Source organism: Lampetra fluviatilis, chromosome 35, assembly GCF_964198595.1.
Source record: "Lampetra fluviatilis chromosome 35, kcLamFluv1.1, whole genome shotgun sequence".
Lineage (NCBI taxonomy): Eukaryota > Metazoa > Chordata > Hyperoartia > Petromyzontiformes > Petromyzontidae > Lampetra > Lampetra fluviatilis.
In genome coordinates, this window is record NC_136309.1 from 8450373 (window position 1) to 8467720 (window position 17348).

Here is a 17348-nt window from a genome sequence, read left to right on the forward strand (position 1 = left end):
AGACGGACGGACAGATAGACAGACAAAAACATTATTTTATAGGTTATATACTGAGCCTTCCTATTCAGCTGGGTGGAAGTGGTAGTAGTGGGGTGATTAGTGTGCTGTGCTGTGCTATGAACCCACCATGAACTCACTGCAACCCAAGTTTGATTCTTGGCCACGGCTGACATTGGTGGCAAGTGATATCAGGAGAGGTCCTGGTCCTCACTTCACCAAACTTATGAAGGTCTTACATTTTTTTGTTTTATTAAAATCGCTTGTGCACTACTGCCCAACTCAGTGTTACAATTTCTGACATATCAAAATAAATTGCTTTGCTGTGGTGTCCGGTAGCACGAGAGAACGCTCCGTCATGGTGGACCAGTTGGGGGTGTGTGTCTTCACGAGACGCATTCCCAAAAATAATATTTACGTCGAAATTATTGCTCGCAAAAGACAACAGGACATTTGTGAACATTTTGATTACTCGAACGCGTTTTCAATATGGGGGTTCTCAAACGATCGTCACGTTTTTATTCTCGCTAAGAATGAAAATGATTCTCATGTAATTAAAGCCCACCAAACTTTCTTCTTGTGGTTTGTAAGCTCTACATTGAAGTTGTGCATGCATTATTCTAGGCAGAATATAGGGAGGCTAGAGCGTCGCTTCCTGAAGGCCCCGTAACATCAACACCTGCACAAGCCGGCGTGGCCTTGGCGACCGCGCATCCTCAAGTCCCTATTGTCACGCCGCTCCGCTGGCTCACCCGCAAGCGCGTCAATCCTCGCGGCGGCGGCGGCGCCACTCACAACGCGCCACCCCGAGCGCCGGTGCTCGCCCGCACCTCCAAGGACAGGGGGCAGTGGCAGCAGGGGCCGGAGCTCTGCTCGCGCGCGCCCGCCCAGCGCGCCTCGTCCGTCACGCTCTCCAGCCGCAGCGTCGACTCTCCCCCCTCCTCCTCACCCTCCCCGCCGCCGTGCGCGCAGCGTCCCCCTCCTCCGCCAACCCCCGCGCACGAGGAGCTGCGCCGGCCCTCGGTGCGCTCAGACCCCAGCGGCCGCTCGCCCGCCGCCTTGGGCAGGCTCTCCATCTCCCTGTCAGGCTCGCGCTCCGCCTCGCCGCCCCCCTGCCGGCGCTCAACCCTCGCGCCCCGCCCAGCGGCGGTGGCTCCGACACCGTCGGCGCCGCCGTGGGCCCTGCGGTGGCACGAGCACGCGGCGGCGGCGACACGGCGGCGGAAGGCGGCGCACATGGCCATGTAGACGAAGGGGTTGAGGCAGCTGTTGGCATAGCACAGGCTGATGGCCACGTTGTAGGCACGCAGGAACGCGTCCGAGCCGCTCGGTGCCAAGGAACTCTGCAGCTGCAGCAGCTGCAGGGCGTAGAAGGGCGCCCAGCACACAAAAAAGACAATGCAAATGGCGATGGCGAAGCAGGTGACCTTGCGCGTGCGGGCGTGCACGCCGCGGTTGTGGCCGGCGGGGACGATGGCCGAGTGCAGGCGCTGCAGGATTCGCCAGTAGGCGGCCGAGATGATGAGGAGCGGCAGCGCGAAGCCCAGCACGAACTGCGGGGAAGGTGGGGGGAAAGTGTGGGGTGGGACAGTGCAGATGAGTTTGTGCGGCATTGTATGAGGGAGCGACGGGAACAAGGGATAAATGATCGCAGGATAAACAGTTGTAGGCTACACAGTTGCAAAGCCGAGAAAGTGAAATGTGAAAGGTGGCTGAGTGGCACACGGATGGATCTAATTCTGTCGTAACAGTTGTGGGTCATTGTCGCTGAGCTGTTTGGTTAGAATTCTGGGCTGTCACGTGAGACTCCTACGAATTGACGTGCTAATGTGTTTGCACAAGCGAAGCAATTTACAGAACATGTGGGTTTTACACTTAAACTGACGAGCTCCGAGTGCGAAGACTCATCCTCGATAGAGAGGCACTCAAAAAATCGCTCATCTGAAGATCTCGGTGGAAGTGCTGTCGAGTGGCCTTAAATTATGGCTGCATAACGGTACCAAGTGAAAGCAACGTTCCTGGTTTGGTATATTTGAGTTCACGGGCAGTCCCGTTTAGCCAGTTTCCCGGATTTTTACAAAATGAGATCTGTGGTGTGTGGAGCAGCAGCAGCATCAATAAACTAAAATAGCAATACTGCAGAGAATGAGTACAGGGTCCTTAAGGAATATTTCCACAGCGAAAAAACGAGGTATTTAACGGTCGTAAAAGGAAACGCACGCAAAATCGAAAAAGAATGCGCTAAATTAATGTGAGAGCAAGAGGTGACGGGAAAAAGTTAGGTGCAGGTGCAAGCAAGCCCTATGATGGAGTCTAATAGGGACATAGAGTGGGGGAGTGAAGGGAGAGAACAAAGCTGTAGATAAGGGTGCTCCAGAAACGTGGAGCAGCAAAGTCATTAGACTTTTCACCAAACAAAGTAAAACATTTTTTTTTATAGGAATGATGCACTTCTGTTATATGAGATGCATTGTCCTGTTGTGGAGTTTTGCGTAAAGTCAAAGATAGAAAGTCATATTCAGGACCGAAACTCCATTGCAAAGAAACACTTCCAATGGGGCTTTCATGAAAGAAAAAAGAAGGTGCCATGAATAGAATGGTAACATTCTCTTTATCAGCAGTAGCAGTCTTAAAGAAAAATGTTAATCCATTTACTTACAAAACTTTTGACGGTAAAGATCCTGTAAATAGTCGTGTAATTAACATTTTCAAAGAACGCCGCACAATGCGGCCGGCCTCCGATGCGCATCAATCACAAAGGCCACGTGGCTGTTGCCATAGTGAAAACCCAACACCGCCAGCGCATGTGTGCGTATGTGTGGGAGCGGTGATAGAGCGGTAAGCGAGCTGCGCTACGACCCCGGCGGTCCGAGTTCGATTCCCGCTCATGGCCAACACCAGTGTTAGGGATTATCTGAACCAGTCCTGGGCCTCCCCTAGATCGACTCAGCCTCAAATGAGTACCTGGTGCGATGTGTAAACATTGCCACTGGGGGGACAAAGGCGGCCGGATGTGGTGTTGGCCATACTACGCCCTTGTCAGCTATGCCGGCCTCTATAGGTGCTAATGGCACTTGCCCTGACAGACTTCTTCTTCTTTAGTGCTGCCTAACGGCGTGTGCGACTTCACGATGATATTGGTCCCGGTCTAGCACGGCGTGTAGAGTTTGTGCTGTTGTTAATTGTAGCCATGTTTTGATGTTACTGAGCCATGTCGTTTTTGGCCGTCCTGGTCGTTTTTTCCCTTCGATTTTTCCTTCCAGGATTAGCTTTAATAGCTGGTATTTGTGGTCTATGTTGGCTAAATGTGGTTTTTTTTGGGGCAGGGGTCACGGAAGACCTCGTCGGGAAGTCCCTGGAACCCGCTAGTGGGTTCGAGAAGGGAGGCGTGGTCAGGGCGGAGCCAGGGCGGAGCCAGGCCGCGCCGAGTAGAATTAAAGCAGCGGAGAGCAAGAGCTCCGGGCTGCCGGTTCTGGGAGTGGACTCGTCTCGTCGTCGCTGTCGTCTTCGCCGTCTTCACGGCCGGATAATTGTTGGCTGTCTCAGTCGACGCCGTCAGTGTAACACGGTCAGGGTTGCGTCTAGGCGAGGGTATACGACATCGGAAGGAACATGTGAACCTAAGAGTGTCAATAAAGAAGGTGCCTCCTGCAACTAGCTCTTCTCCAACTTGTGCTGCACTACACATGTCGAAATAATATTTATGTTCAGGCCGTTTTGGCTATGTAAAAGCGTGGTGCTAATTTGTTGATGTGAAATCTATATCAATTAATTGTATAACCATATTTTATAACCATGTGTGTTGAATGGAACATCTGGGCACACTGATTAATTCCACGGTCGTCCAGAAAAGTGTGAAAGTCACATAAATAACAAAGAATTTGGAGGTGGCTCGTTATCTCCGAGGGATAATTCCCATGTTAGAGCACTGAGCTGACAGCACGGAAATCCTTGGATGTGATTTGCATGTTTAGCCGATTAACTCATTACAATTTCGTTTATTCTCAGGTAATAATAATAATCACGTCCCGCACCTCCAATCAGCACGGTTGGTGTACGTATGGTGTGAAATTTCGATTTAAAGCTTTCGTGACTGCAGGGATTCATCTTCTTGGTTCTTTCGGTAAAGTCACGTAGAAGGGAAGTAATAAAATAATAAAAATAAAACATAATAAAATGAAATAATTCTCACGACGTTTCGGCTACAACGCAAGCAGCCGTCTTCAGGTGAAGAAGACGGCTGCTTGCGTTGTAGCCGAAACGTCGTGAGAATTATTTCATTTTATTATGTTTTATGGTGTGAAAGTTCAACATAAATACATTAATTATAATACGAGTGGCGCCATGGTGGCAAGATGTTAAATGCCTCGCCTAGTATACAGGAGGTTGTGAGTTCGATCCCGACCCTGACGCCTGTACATTTGGAGTTTCCGTGTTCTCCCCGTGGTCGCATCTTAGAATTATAACTAACTTGCGTTTAGAGTATTTGGCTGCAAAATAGAGCCACATAGCTTCAGTGAGCCTTACCTGGGAAAATTTAAAAATAGTACAAAAAACAGTTTTTAGTAAAATTCTTAGTCATAAAACTCAATAACACTGGTGACGAGGTCTCAAACCGAACCATGCTCATACGTTTCAAGGTAAAGGTGCAGCACTGTAGTCACATGCTCACACTACTGCTGATAGAAAGGCCTCCACTCCGAGGTAGCTCTGCCTCCTCTTCCACACTGGCCGAATGTCTTAGAAGAGGTGGGAGTATCAACCAGTTTACGTACCGAAGACGTGCGTATGTTGAACATCTTTGGCACCGTACGTAACCAACCGTGCCAATCGGAGCTTTAGGGTACCCACATGTGACCTGCCAATGGACTGTGGTTCCCACACTGACAGAGAGAGGTGGGGGGGGGGGTTGATGGGAGGGGGGGAGTGGGGAGTGCTGGTGAAGAGGGGAATCGAATGGACGACCACTGGATTGCAAATGTTCTGCCCATTCGACCATGGTAGTATTCTTGTAGTGTTCTTCTCGGAGGCACACACTTGACTTGGAGGCAACACGTTTATTCCAACACCCCAACCGGGTAAATACATAAACGTGTTGAATAACAACATAGGTGATATCAACTTTGAGTATTAACTAAGCCACAACGGGGCAACTACATAACTGGGTCAGTCAGTAACATTCTGACTGACCCACGATGCCGAACGAAGACCAAAGATCAGAGAGACGTAGCACCGAGGGTTGATTCCGGAGAACAGCGGCGATTGGGGCTCGGGACTCGGCCTTTATCGGCCGTGGTGTGGCCCGGCTCTGCCCTTGGCCACGCCTCCTTCCAGATCCTTCCCGAAGACTCTGGGCCCTACATCACGAGTCCTTCTCTCCCCCTATTGGGCCCCCCTTGCCACCTCGTCCGGTCACGTGCCCTCTTGGGGTCACCCAGACTAGAGGCCGACCGAAATTCGGTTTTGGCGCCGAAAGTTGAAAAATGGCCTCTTTCGGCATACTTTCGGTTTCGGCCGAAATTCCATTTTTAACTTTCGGTCTGGTTTCGGTTTCGGCCGAAACTGATATTGACTTTCGGTCGTCATTCGTCAACCGAAGATCTATGTTTAGAATATAACGCTAGTGCTACGTCTATCACTCTGCCTATCGACTGGCCAGTCGGCGCTAGGCAATCCTATGCGATAGGCTGCAAACACACACACACGTCAGCAGCAGCAGCTTGGGAGCGAGGTTACAGTCGCAATCATGGTCTGCTAATGTATATACGACCGAGCAACAGACGGCAGCCTGCATCTCCATCCGTGGGTGGAGTCTCTTTGGCGGGACGACAACAAAGTGCCTCTGTTGTCTGTTCCCAGCCGCCTGCCCGCCTTGGCTTATGTGTTGCGTTCGCTTCAGTCTACACGCGTGTTGATACCGAGATTCGAAGTCTGACAATTAGAGGCCGACCAAAATTCGGTTTCGGTTTCGGCGCCGGAAGTTGGCAAATGGCCTCTTTCGGCATGGTTCCTGTTTCGGCCGAAGCCAAAAAGTTAATTTTCAGTTTACTTTCGGTTTCGGACGATAGTCAATTTTTTACTTTCAGTTTACTTTCGGTTTTGGCCGAAATAATTTTTTTACTATCGGTTTCGGCTGAAACCAGAAATTCAGTTGCGGTTGGCCTCTAACCCAAACTGTCATGTCCTCACTCGACCTCTCTCTCACTGTCACCAGAACCATGCCCCCTAGGGCCTGCTTCCATGGCATACCCACTCTGGTGCCCGAGAGAGGCCCAAGACCCACAGTTCCACTCTTGTGATGGTAGCTTGCGCTAACCGCCATAGTGACCCCATTTATGTCTACACTCTCGTTGACAAAGTTCCCTAACATTACACTTGCAACACGACCATATTCGGCCATGTCCCTCATGCCACACGAGTCTCTCCGTTCTCAGACGCTCCGGCTGCTTTCTTCGCAATGATACATGTGGCCAGGTAATGTTGGATGAATCCCATTTAGACCAGGTCACGGAGGGCAGCTGACGGTGATGTATAGAAAATGCATGTTTAATGCTAACATTGACCCCGATTATAAGTTTAAGGTCTGTGCTCCGGTCGGTGCTCACTGATTCCCCAAGAGAATCAGAGAATGCTCAAATAATTACCAATGTGAAGGTCATTGTGCGGAATAGATAAGCACGTTTACGCATGTGTTTAATTTTCTTCCCTACCGTATGTGTGCGAATTATAGTCATTTTTTCAGGTGCGCACACTGTTACTCTGGTCGCTCTCTTTCCAAATGTATTAAAAATAGTTTCTCACATTGTTTATATATATACAGTCTTACATAGTTAAAAGTAATATTGTACCACCAAAAAGTATTTTTACTGTACTATGCCCCAACATCTGTGCTCTCAGCCTTCATGTGCTGTGAAGAAGGCACCATTGGCCAAAACGTTGCCGATTATATATTGTCTTGTAAGGTGTTGTTTACGATTGTGTTTGAAGTTTTTGTTAATTGTGCTCGTGCGCCACTGCAAACGCAGCAGCATCACCAAATAATTGTGTTTAAGTGTGGCCAAACAACCCACCACAGCGTGGAACGTTGAGGCCCTCATCCAGCAGTGGATCGATAAAAACGTCTATACACGGCTTGCAATTTTTATTTTTTTATCGGGTGGACGACTGCTATTTTAAAACCCTGTAAGGATGAGATCCTGCTGTCTTGCTCGAGCGCTGGGAAACTCTGTGCATAACAAGTGGCTCAATTGAGCATAATGCCGACACACAACAGTAACGTGTACTGTCAGGCAGCGGGAATGCCTCGTTAATAATACATTCTAGGTATTACACATTTATAGCACATATTTTATTTTTGTTAACAAGCGTTGAATAAATCGCATATGTGTCATGTGTGGTGTGCAATTATATTTCCGCAGTACATATGTATGGAGTGTGTGCGTGTGTAGAGGGAAGTGGGTTGCCGTGGTTAGCGCGCTCGCGTTGTGTACATGGCGAGCCTGAGTTTGATTGCCAGCCATGGCTAATACATCATTGGCGAGTTATATCCCCACCAGCCGGTCCTGAGCCTCCCCTAGATACTGGAGTGGTGTGTAACCGTCACTTAGTGAAATAAAGGTGGTCGGGAGTGGTATTGGACAAACCACCCATTCCCCATGCGCTGTTCCAGCCTTCATAAACACTGCACAAGACAACATCACTTGCCCGAACAGCCTTTAAGGGGGATGTTTGTCAGCTATTTATTTACTTATTTAATGAAATCGTTTTTAAAGGACCTTCGTGAATATAAAAAATAAATATTTAAAGCACCGCTAATTGGCAAATGAAAACTGCGTGTTGGGAAAATTGGATTTGCTCAGGGAAAATTCTGAGAATGTCAATTTGGATAAAAGATTGAAATTTTTCTGTTTGTCACCAATTACCAAGAGGGGTTTAAAACAGCAGCCAATTAATTAGGCAGTGCGTGTCAGTGTGGATATGTTGGGGGAAAACAACGTTCCTCATTGCATTATTAAGTTCGTGTTTCTTCGATGATTTTCGATAATGTTACGAGATGGCTGCAATCCTCCTGTCTTGCACGTCATGAGCAGTTTCATATGAAAGATGTCATCAACCAAGTCTAACTTTAGCTGCCTTATAATTTTACAGCCATATCCATTTCTTTCAGTTTTTTTACTCCCAGCTTGATACACTACCATCACTCGTCGTTGCAGGCACTGCACTCATGCACACACTCCCCTCCCCTGACATCACGAAAGAATACAGATGGTTGTCTATCGGCTTAACTCATGCTAATCCCGTGCCCGACCGTTCACACGGCCTGCCACATACCTCCCCCCACGACCCCTTGATTCCCCCCCCAACACCCTATATAAACACGTTGTCTCTTAATAACTCTCTTCATACGCCTCAGTAATTTTGCTGGAGCAGTCTACACCTGATGAAGGTTGCTTGTGTTGCTTCCGAAACGTCGTGATTTAATTTATTTGTTTTCATTTTAATTTATTTTATATTTTTTACCTACGTGACTTTACCGAAAAAACCAAACAGTATAGTTTCATATGTATATGGAAATATGCACGCATATATAGTAGATGGGAAAAAACGAGTCGAGCAATATGAATGAACAAAACATCAATGTGAACGGCGAACAATGTCCTGACAATTTAATAAAACGCTGAATTAAGTAATTTTTGTTTAATTATCGTAACATATATATTTAAGTCGAGTATCTTATTGTTCAAAATGAGCATAGATAGGGTTGCGTTCATTTCTCGAAGTGGGCCAAGCCAGTGGTGTAAATCCCGAATTCTTAGGCTGAGGACTACGCTCCATCTCTCAGGTAACCATCGTTGACAACCCACAGAGCAGTGATAATTTATTGACCACAGAAGAATTATTGGCCGACAGTTGTACAAAGTGGCGCCATGGAGTGTCGTGGTTCGTGCACCGCACAATGAACCCAGCGACCTGAGTTCGAATTTCAGACATGACTAACATTACTAGTGAATGATATCTGAACAAGTGCTGGGCCTTCCTCCCTTCACAAGCTCTCACTGATCATTGTGGTGAAGCACAGTCAAACAACCCCCATGACCAAAAAGCATGGGCAGGCCTTCATCAACCAATGGATTTTTTAATTGCTAAAAATGTTTTCCCACGATAATTGTTAATTGTATAAATTATGAATGACCATTATTGTTTAAAATATATAAACACCACATTTCATATCCGTATTCTGTACGGTCCAGGACATGAGAGGATGCGCTTAAATGTCACATCATTTGCTCCATTGCACCAGGGTGCCGCTGAGTCGGATTATTGTCTCTGAATGCACTCGTCTAAACTAAATAACCAGCTGGGTTGTTCATCAATCGGTGTGCTCACAGCTGGGAGCAGTCCGCATGCAAACAAGAGCTGCTTTCCGGCAGCCAAGCCTGTAATTTCAGCAGGGAATCACCATCCGTGCAGCACGTGCCGTGAAGAGAGAGGCAGTTTACAACACAGTAGGTGACCGCATGGGTATCACGGTCCACATCAGAGGCACGGCAATGGGGAGCCAAAACACGAGTTTTTTTCACCCCCTCCAATGCCCAGAAGATATATTAAGATTTCAAATTGCCATTGTATATCATGCACATGAAATAAAACCACATAATGTCAATGGATTTCTCTCGTTAGTAACGTCTGGCAAATCCAGCAGCATTTAACACGCCGCAGGCTTTCGCGACCGATGTTATGATTCGCGATTTTTTTTTTTGGTGCGGATCGTGTGATTAAAAAGAGTGTCGTACACTCTCCTCCACCCGACACGGCCAAATAAATAAAGTTGTCACGTGAACAGACGCGTTCATGAATTACTAATGCAACATTCTCCAGATTTCAAGATACCCCAGAAAATAAGACACACCCCAAACTTGCGCCCAGTGCAATGCGGTTAAAATAAAAAATAGTTACACACACCTACCAGATTATGATAGGCACCTTTAACTTTTGTTCTAAAATACAGAGGGGGGGGGCACATCTTATAAGCTGGAGAATGTATTTTTTTCAATTAAAGTTGTATCTGTGTGCACCAGAGTTGTTTGGGCAGACTTCACCAACACAACATGGGACCTTTCTTGCCAGTATCAATGGATAACAATACGTTTTACCCTTTCTGGCAATAAAACAGGTGTAGACCAATCAAACTGATGGTGTAGACCAATCAGTTTCAAAGACAATGCACCATATATTACCAGAGCATGTTTTTGTTTGCATGTTCACCACAAGTACGTGTGGTTAATGCAGACATGATTCCTTGCAAAAGGTTTCTTTTTGGCGTTTGAACGTCTTAACACAACTGTTTTATTGCCAGAAAGGGTAAAACCCCTATTCTTATACCTTTACCCACACACGTGGTGAGCACGAGTTGGTGAAGCTAAAGGCAGCACATAACTTCTCCAGATATCGCTCGTCACAGGCGGGATTCAAATCCATCATATCCTACCCACAGTGCAATGCGCTAACCACACCGTCATTTGGCTTACTTGACTATACCTTTCGATTTAAAGCTTTCGTGAGTGCAGGGATTCATCTTCTTGGTTCTTTCGGTAAAGTCACGTAGAAGGGAAGTAATAAAATAATAAAAAATAAAACATAATAAAATAATTCTCATGACGTTTCGGCCACAACGCAAGCAGCCGTCCTCAGGTGAAACCAGGTCTGTCGAGGCGACAGCGTCTGAATGAAACAGCACACGTGCTTGGAGCATATATATTATTTTATTGTGTTTTATTTTTATTATTTTATTACTTCCCTTCTACGTGACTTTACCGAAAGAACCAAGAAGTTGACTATAGCTGTTAAGATTTGTATTATTGCAAGCGTGTGTTTTTTTTTAGTCGCTGCCAGATTAACAAGTTATTGTGAGATACACGACTAGTTGGGATATACCCACATAACACCGATGTTAGTTAGCTGAAGCCAGCGATCTAACCCAAGTCACCGAGTTCATAACACAAGGGCACTTAACGTTATGCCACGTGTCTATGAATGTGCCAAATTTAACAGAAATACATTATCATAACCACGGTTTTTTCATCTGCATAATTTCCTACGTAAAAAAAACACAACTACTTAAGCAATAACAGCACGCTGCTGTGATTGTATTAAAAAAAAATGGTGAGGTATTTAGAGCTCGGCTGGAATTTACATTCGCTTCTCATTACTCAATCATGCCATGACTGATGACCAATGATGATGCCAGTGCCTGCGCCAAGCTCCCCTTTGGCGCTCGGTGTCCACGAGTTAACGTCGTATAGTTTGGGCCCTACAGGCACCACCTGTGCACAGTGGACGTGTCCCAAAAACGCTCGGGTTTTTTTTTCTCGACATGAGCCAATTGTGTTTGTGCATATGCGAGGGAGCTGTAGCATAGTGCTTGGTGTCCTGTACCACGAAAACCGGCGGCCAGATTTCGATTGCCACTCACGGCCAATAACAGTGGCGAATTATTTCGACTCAGCCTTAAATGAATACCTGCTGCGGTGTGTAAACATCACCACTTTGGAGGCAAGGGCAGCCGGGCGTGGTGCTGGCCACCCACTACCCTCGTTTGTCGTGCCATCTGTCAAAGGTGCTCACTAACAGCACTTGCCCCAAAAATCAGTTAAAGTCCTGTGGATGCATAAGCAGAGGTGGTAATTGTTTGTTTTCGCACTGCATTATGAAACCGATCACTATAGTTCTATTATCAACCACAGCTAACACCTGTCGGGCGAGTGGTAGAAGAACTGGTCCTAGACCTCCCCTAGGTTCATTCAGCCTTAAACGAGTACAGGGTCGGGATACAGCCATTTCTGTCAATGCACCTGTTCAATGAGTCGGTTAATTGACCATACTTCACCACGCTGGTCAGTGTTGGTGTGGTGTAAATGAGCGAACCGGGGCTGTTTGTCTCAGCAATGGAGAGACAAAAGTGGCCAGGTGAGGTACCGACCGCACAACTCCCTTTCCACAAGCCATAATAGGTGCTCGCTAACAACACTTGTGTCAACAGTCTATGTAGGTATACGGGGGGTGGGGTCGCTGTCTTTGCCTGTGCCTGATGGTAATACTAATAATGCGCATTGGTGGCAAAGGATATATTTGCGCCTATATTTATACCCGGCAAGGTCAACTTGGGTGCAAATCCACATCTGGTGGTGGGATGTGTGTACATCGGTTCTCGGGAGAAAACGATTGCAGGCTTTGGTGCACGTAGCCGGCACAACACATCTGCCGCCGCCTTGCCACTGGTGGTGATGTACACGTCAATCGACTCAAGTTCCAATCCCCCCCCCCCCCGGCCCTTCTGGGATCGTGCTTTCACCATCCTAGAATCTCGCATAAGTGTGGAAAAAATAAAGAAACGCCATTGTGGCCATTCAGACAAAACCATAGACTGTGTAGTAAACCACTGTAGTCTCGCGCTCCTGCAATGGAGGAGGAACAGCACAACTGCACGAACTCTCTCCTGAAGGCCTCGCGTGGCTAGTAGACCTCGACATTAGCATTTAGCTTGCGAACATATGCCATGCGCATGAAAGAAAAGTCCACAGATGAATGAAGGCTTTCCCATACCCTATGGGGCCATGGGAGGCTATTGGGGTTGGACCACAATGGACCATGCTGGTTTGTCAGTATAGGAGCAAATTAATGAACAAACTATTTACCAGAAACAATGCTTTTTTATGTCGAGCTTGTTACACGTTATCTGTTGTTTCCCCCTCCTTTAGAAAGCTGTATTCTGGTTTCTTTAATGACAATAAAACGTGTAAAAAAATGTTTAACTTTATCAGCTAAGGCCTACTGAGTTATATAGCTTTACTTTATCAGAAGAGACCTGGCCACAAATGATAGGTCAACGAAATGTATAGCAGCCAAATACTCTAAATGCATGTTCAACATAAATGTGGAAGGAAAACCCAGAGGACCCAGTGAAAAATCCACACAACCACGGGGAGAGAGACATGCAAACTCCAAATATACAGGCGTGAGGGTCAGGATCCAACCCACATCCTCCTGTAGAGGCCGACCGAAACTGAATTTCTGGTTTCGGCCGAAACCTAAAGTAAACCGAAAGTTAAAAATTGACTTTCGGCCGAAACCGAAAGTATGCCGAAAGAGGCCAGATTGCCAACTTTCGGCGCCGAAACCGAAACCGATCGGCCTCTACCCTCCTGTACACCAGGCGAGGTAGTTAACATGTCTGCTGCCCACCATACAGTGCACAGCCTATACCACCTGTCACGCATGCTGGTCACCCATCCAAGCACTATGCAGGGTCAAACCTGCTTAGGCCGCAAGATCGGGTCCTGGCTACTTTGTTGTCAGCACAGCTATGACAAGTGTTTAGTAGTTGCACTTACCTCACATGTGCATGCAAGTGTTAGTGTTGCTAATGTACGTGTGTTTGTGCATGTATTGTGGGAGAGCGGTAGTGTAGCGGTTAGCGCGCTGCACTATGAACCCAGCTGACCGGGTGCGATTCCTGCTCACGGCCAGCACCGGTGACAATTATCTAAACTGGTGCTGGACCTCCCCTAGGTCGACTTAGCCTCAAATTAGTTCCTGGTGCGTTGTGTAAACATGGCCACTCAGGAAACAAAGGCGGCCAGGCATGGTGCTGGCCACCAACCCCCTCGTGTGCTCTGCCAGCCCTCATAGGTGCTCACCAACAGCACATTCTCCAACAGTCTGTTAAGGCTACACGGAGATCGTTGTCCTTGTGAGAACTCCTTCGGTTGGATTTCGGTTCTGCTTATGGCCAACATGTCTGAACTGATCCTAGGCCTCCCCTCGGTTGACTCAGCCATAAATGAGTACTTGGTGGAGTGTGTAAATATCACCACTGAGGAGTGATGTTGGCCGCCCACTGCCCTTGTGTGCCATACCCACCTTAATAGGTGCTCACTGACAGAACTTCTTCAGCACCGTAGGTAGTCAACTTTGCTAATTGGAGGTGTTGAAACGGCTATACGGGGGATCTTTGTCTGTTAAAGGTAACCCGTATTTACATTTGTCCTCAAAAAATAAATTTGTAGGCTTACAAAGCATGCTGGCGTGCTAACCTAAATATGTGTAATAACAGCCACAGAGGGTTCACGTGGGGATTGGCTTGCCGGTCCTGCTTGTAGCCAATAAGGGTTGAGATAGGGACCATGGCCCATGCGTCATCATGACAGGCCATCAGGGAGATGGGCTTAGCCATTCGGGGCCCCAGCTAATGGGGAGCCGGATGAGGGGCGTGGTCCCGGGATTGACAGGGAACCATCGAGAATGGTCGGAGCTGTCCATGGATGATTGGCTGGGGGAACCACGTGACGAAGGTGTTAAGAGCGAGGGGAGGAGAACGATCGTGAGCAGACTGGAGCAGGAGGAGAGCAGGGTCACGCGCGGACGGGGCCGGGGGTTGCCACGTGCGCGGCGGGGACTTAGTGGGTGGTCTGTCCTCTCTCCGTTGTCTGCCAGCAACGGAGAGTGAGTGAGCAAGGTGTATCGTGAAGTGAAAATAAAAGGACCGATTCCGAAGCCGTCTCCTGAAGGATTATTACATATGGATAAAATGCACCAGCTCATCATCTCAAAGTCCACACGTTTTTGCCAAAGATGATCGCTTGATAGTACAACTATTCTTCTTGGTTCTGTCGGTAAAGTCACGTAGAAGGGAAATAATAAAAATAAAACATGATAAAATAGCATTCTTACGACGTTTCGGCTCCAACAAAGTACAAATATCTTAATTACAAGCCCAAGATGATTTGAAGCTTCACGGCTAGAGTATATAATGACTGTGCTTCCTATCGTAATTAGAAAGTTTTTGAAGGTGGAATGTGGCCATAATTTGTAACCTATCTACTTGACTTTACCGAAAGACCCAAAGAATATGGATTCCTGCAATCACGAAAGCTTCAAATCAAGATTCAAATTAACCAGCTCAACACCTCCACCCCCCACTTGAATACCTGTACAAAAATCACATTTAAATTTCTAGCCAATTTATTCTGAAGGTTAAACAATCGATTTGATTGTCCAGAAAATGTACGGCTCTCAATCGTGAATTGAATGAGTAGGCAATTTAGACGAAACCTACTGTGCAGACAAAGCATGACTGGCGGAAATTAACATTGCGTAAAATCAGGCTTATTTATAATTGTATGTGCATGTATAATAAGTATATGCTGTCGTGAGAATGATCAATTTAAGTCAGGGTGACGTTCCTGGAAAACATGATGTCAACTGATACGACGTGAACTGATCAGCTATTTCCCATGAGAATTAACTCAAATACAGGAAGATGTGTTCCCAGCACTCCCAATACTCAACATGTAAATTCTGAGCACATCACAAAGTACACACTTTAATGAGAAAGAATAATACTAAATAACAGGGGAAAGTACTTGATATAATTACACACAAAGTGTAATTATTGTTTTTCTTGCGTAGATTGTCCGCATTCTGTCTCTATTGCGAGTCGAGTCATTACGTAACATTGGTATTTACTGCTTTTGTATTGGATTTTACCCATATGTGAGTAGACATTTTATGGCATTTTTAGAGCACCGATATATTTTTATATAAAAGGCGCTTTATAAAATAAAACATTATATTTTGTGCTTTTTTTTTCTTCTCACGTATCTTTTGTGTGTCGTGCTGGCCTTAAACGGTGCTCGCTAACAGTCTGTTAAACGTCTATACGAGGGATATTTTTCATTGTGTCTTTTGCGTCAGTGTGTGTCTGTGTGGGGTGAGTGTATGTGGTTGTGTGTTGATGAGTGCGTGTGGATGGGAGTGAGTTTGTCTCTGTGAAGTATTGGAAAATGACGGCAGGAAACTCCTTGACGGGAACACACTTCTTTTATTAAATCTTGACTTGTAACAATACAACGCGTGGCCTCTCTTCTTCACAATGCACTTCTCTTGACTCTGGATTCTGTGCTGCCGGCTCTCTGTGCCTCGTGTAGACTCCGCGCCTCGGCTACACTCCTCTCTCGCCTCGTGTAGACTCTGCGCCTCTGCTACACTCTCCACTCGCCTCGTGTAGACTTTGCACCTCTCTCGCTGGCTACACCGTATGCATACTCGGCTCGTGCAGACCTTTCTCTCTCGCTGGCTACACCGTATGCATACTCGGCTCGTGCAGACCGTTCTCTCTCGCTGGCTACACACTACACATTACTCAGCTCGTGTAGACCGTTCTATCTCGCTGGCTATACACTATACATTACTCAGCTCGTGTAGACCTTTCTCTCTCGCTGGCTACACACTATACATCACTCAGCTCGTGTAGACCTTTCTCTCTCGCTGGCTACACACTATACATCACTCAGCTCGTGTAGACCTTTCTCTCTCGCTGGCTACACACTATACCTTACTCTCTTCTACTCTCCATTACTCTCCTCTCCGGGCTCTATCTCTGCACCTTCGTCTTCATTCTTAGATGGTTCCACTTCTGCCCCCTGCTCCTCTGTGCATCACCTTATATACCCCTTCTTCCCGGGAGACGGAGCGGATGCGGACCTCAACGTCGGCACCGCTCCTCAGTTACCCAATCCACACGCGCTATCCCTACGATCCGGTTCCGCTCAGCGCGTGTTTCCACTTCTCGACCAATCACACCGCGCTGCTACCCGATCACTCCCTCTGGGCGCGTCACCGGCACACAGCCAATCAGCAGCACTACCCCCACCCGCGCACTGACGCCTGCTCCTCCCCGTCAGCGCGCGTCACCACACACACACCCGTACATACGCGCTGGCACACGACATATACACCCAGCGCGTATCACCACTACATCACCCCCTCCCACATAGCTCGCAGCCGGCCCGGCTGCTAACAACAACCAACCGCGATGATAAAACGACAACCAACAAAAAAAACCCCGTAACCCCCCGAGTGTGCCCCGTAACATAACACAACAACAACAACGACAAGAATAACTATGTACAGATTGACAATGAACACGAAAAGTCAACAATAACACGATACGAGCAAATTCGAAACGAACGCGCCCCACGTCCCTGCGACTACACGCAGTGACGAGGCGCTCCAACTGCCCCGACTCCTCACGAGGCAGGTCATGCAAAGTAGCACGACCTGGCGCGAGTCCGTCTGGCTGGTCCATCATATGGGGCGGGACACTGACGACCGTCCGGCGGTTCCGGTTGCTCCAGACGGCGCGGAACGGGCCTGAAGGGGCCGGCCCCGCCGCGGAGATCCGGCCGCCGGTGATCGGCAGCTGTCAGTTCCGAGACACCTGGGAGCAGATCAGGCGAAAATACGTGTGGATCAGGCAGAGACATTTCCCCCTCTGGGTCGCCGGTCACGTC

At 47.5% G+C, this 17348-nt stretch overlaps 1 protein-coding gene across 1 annotated transcript in view; it reads right to left on the bottom strand.

The window, feature by feature from the left end:
- Window positions 1-901: 901 nt before the first annotated feature.
- LOC144944706 (uncharacterized) overlaps window positions 902-17348 on the bottom strand; it is a 51164-nt gene continuing 34717 nt past the window's right edge. Inside the window, exons 4-5 of the mRNA XM_078873064.1 lie at window positions 947-1550; window positions 902-906 (exon numbers count right to left, since the gene is read on the bottom strand). Of these exons, the coding sequence (XP_078729190.1) occupies window positions 902-906; window positions 947-1550 (609 nt within the window). The remainder of the gene's footprint in view (window positions 907-946; window positions 1551-17348) is intronic.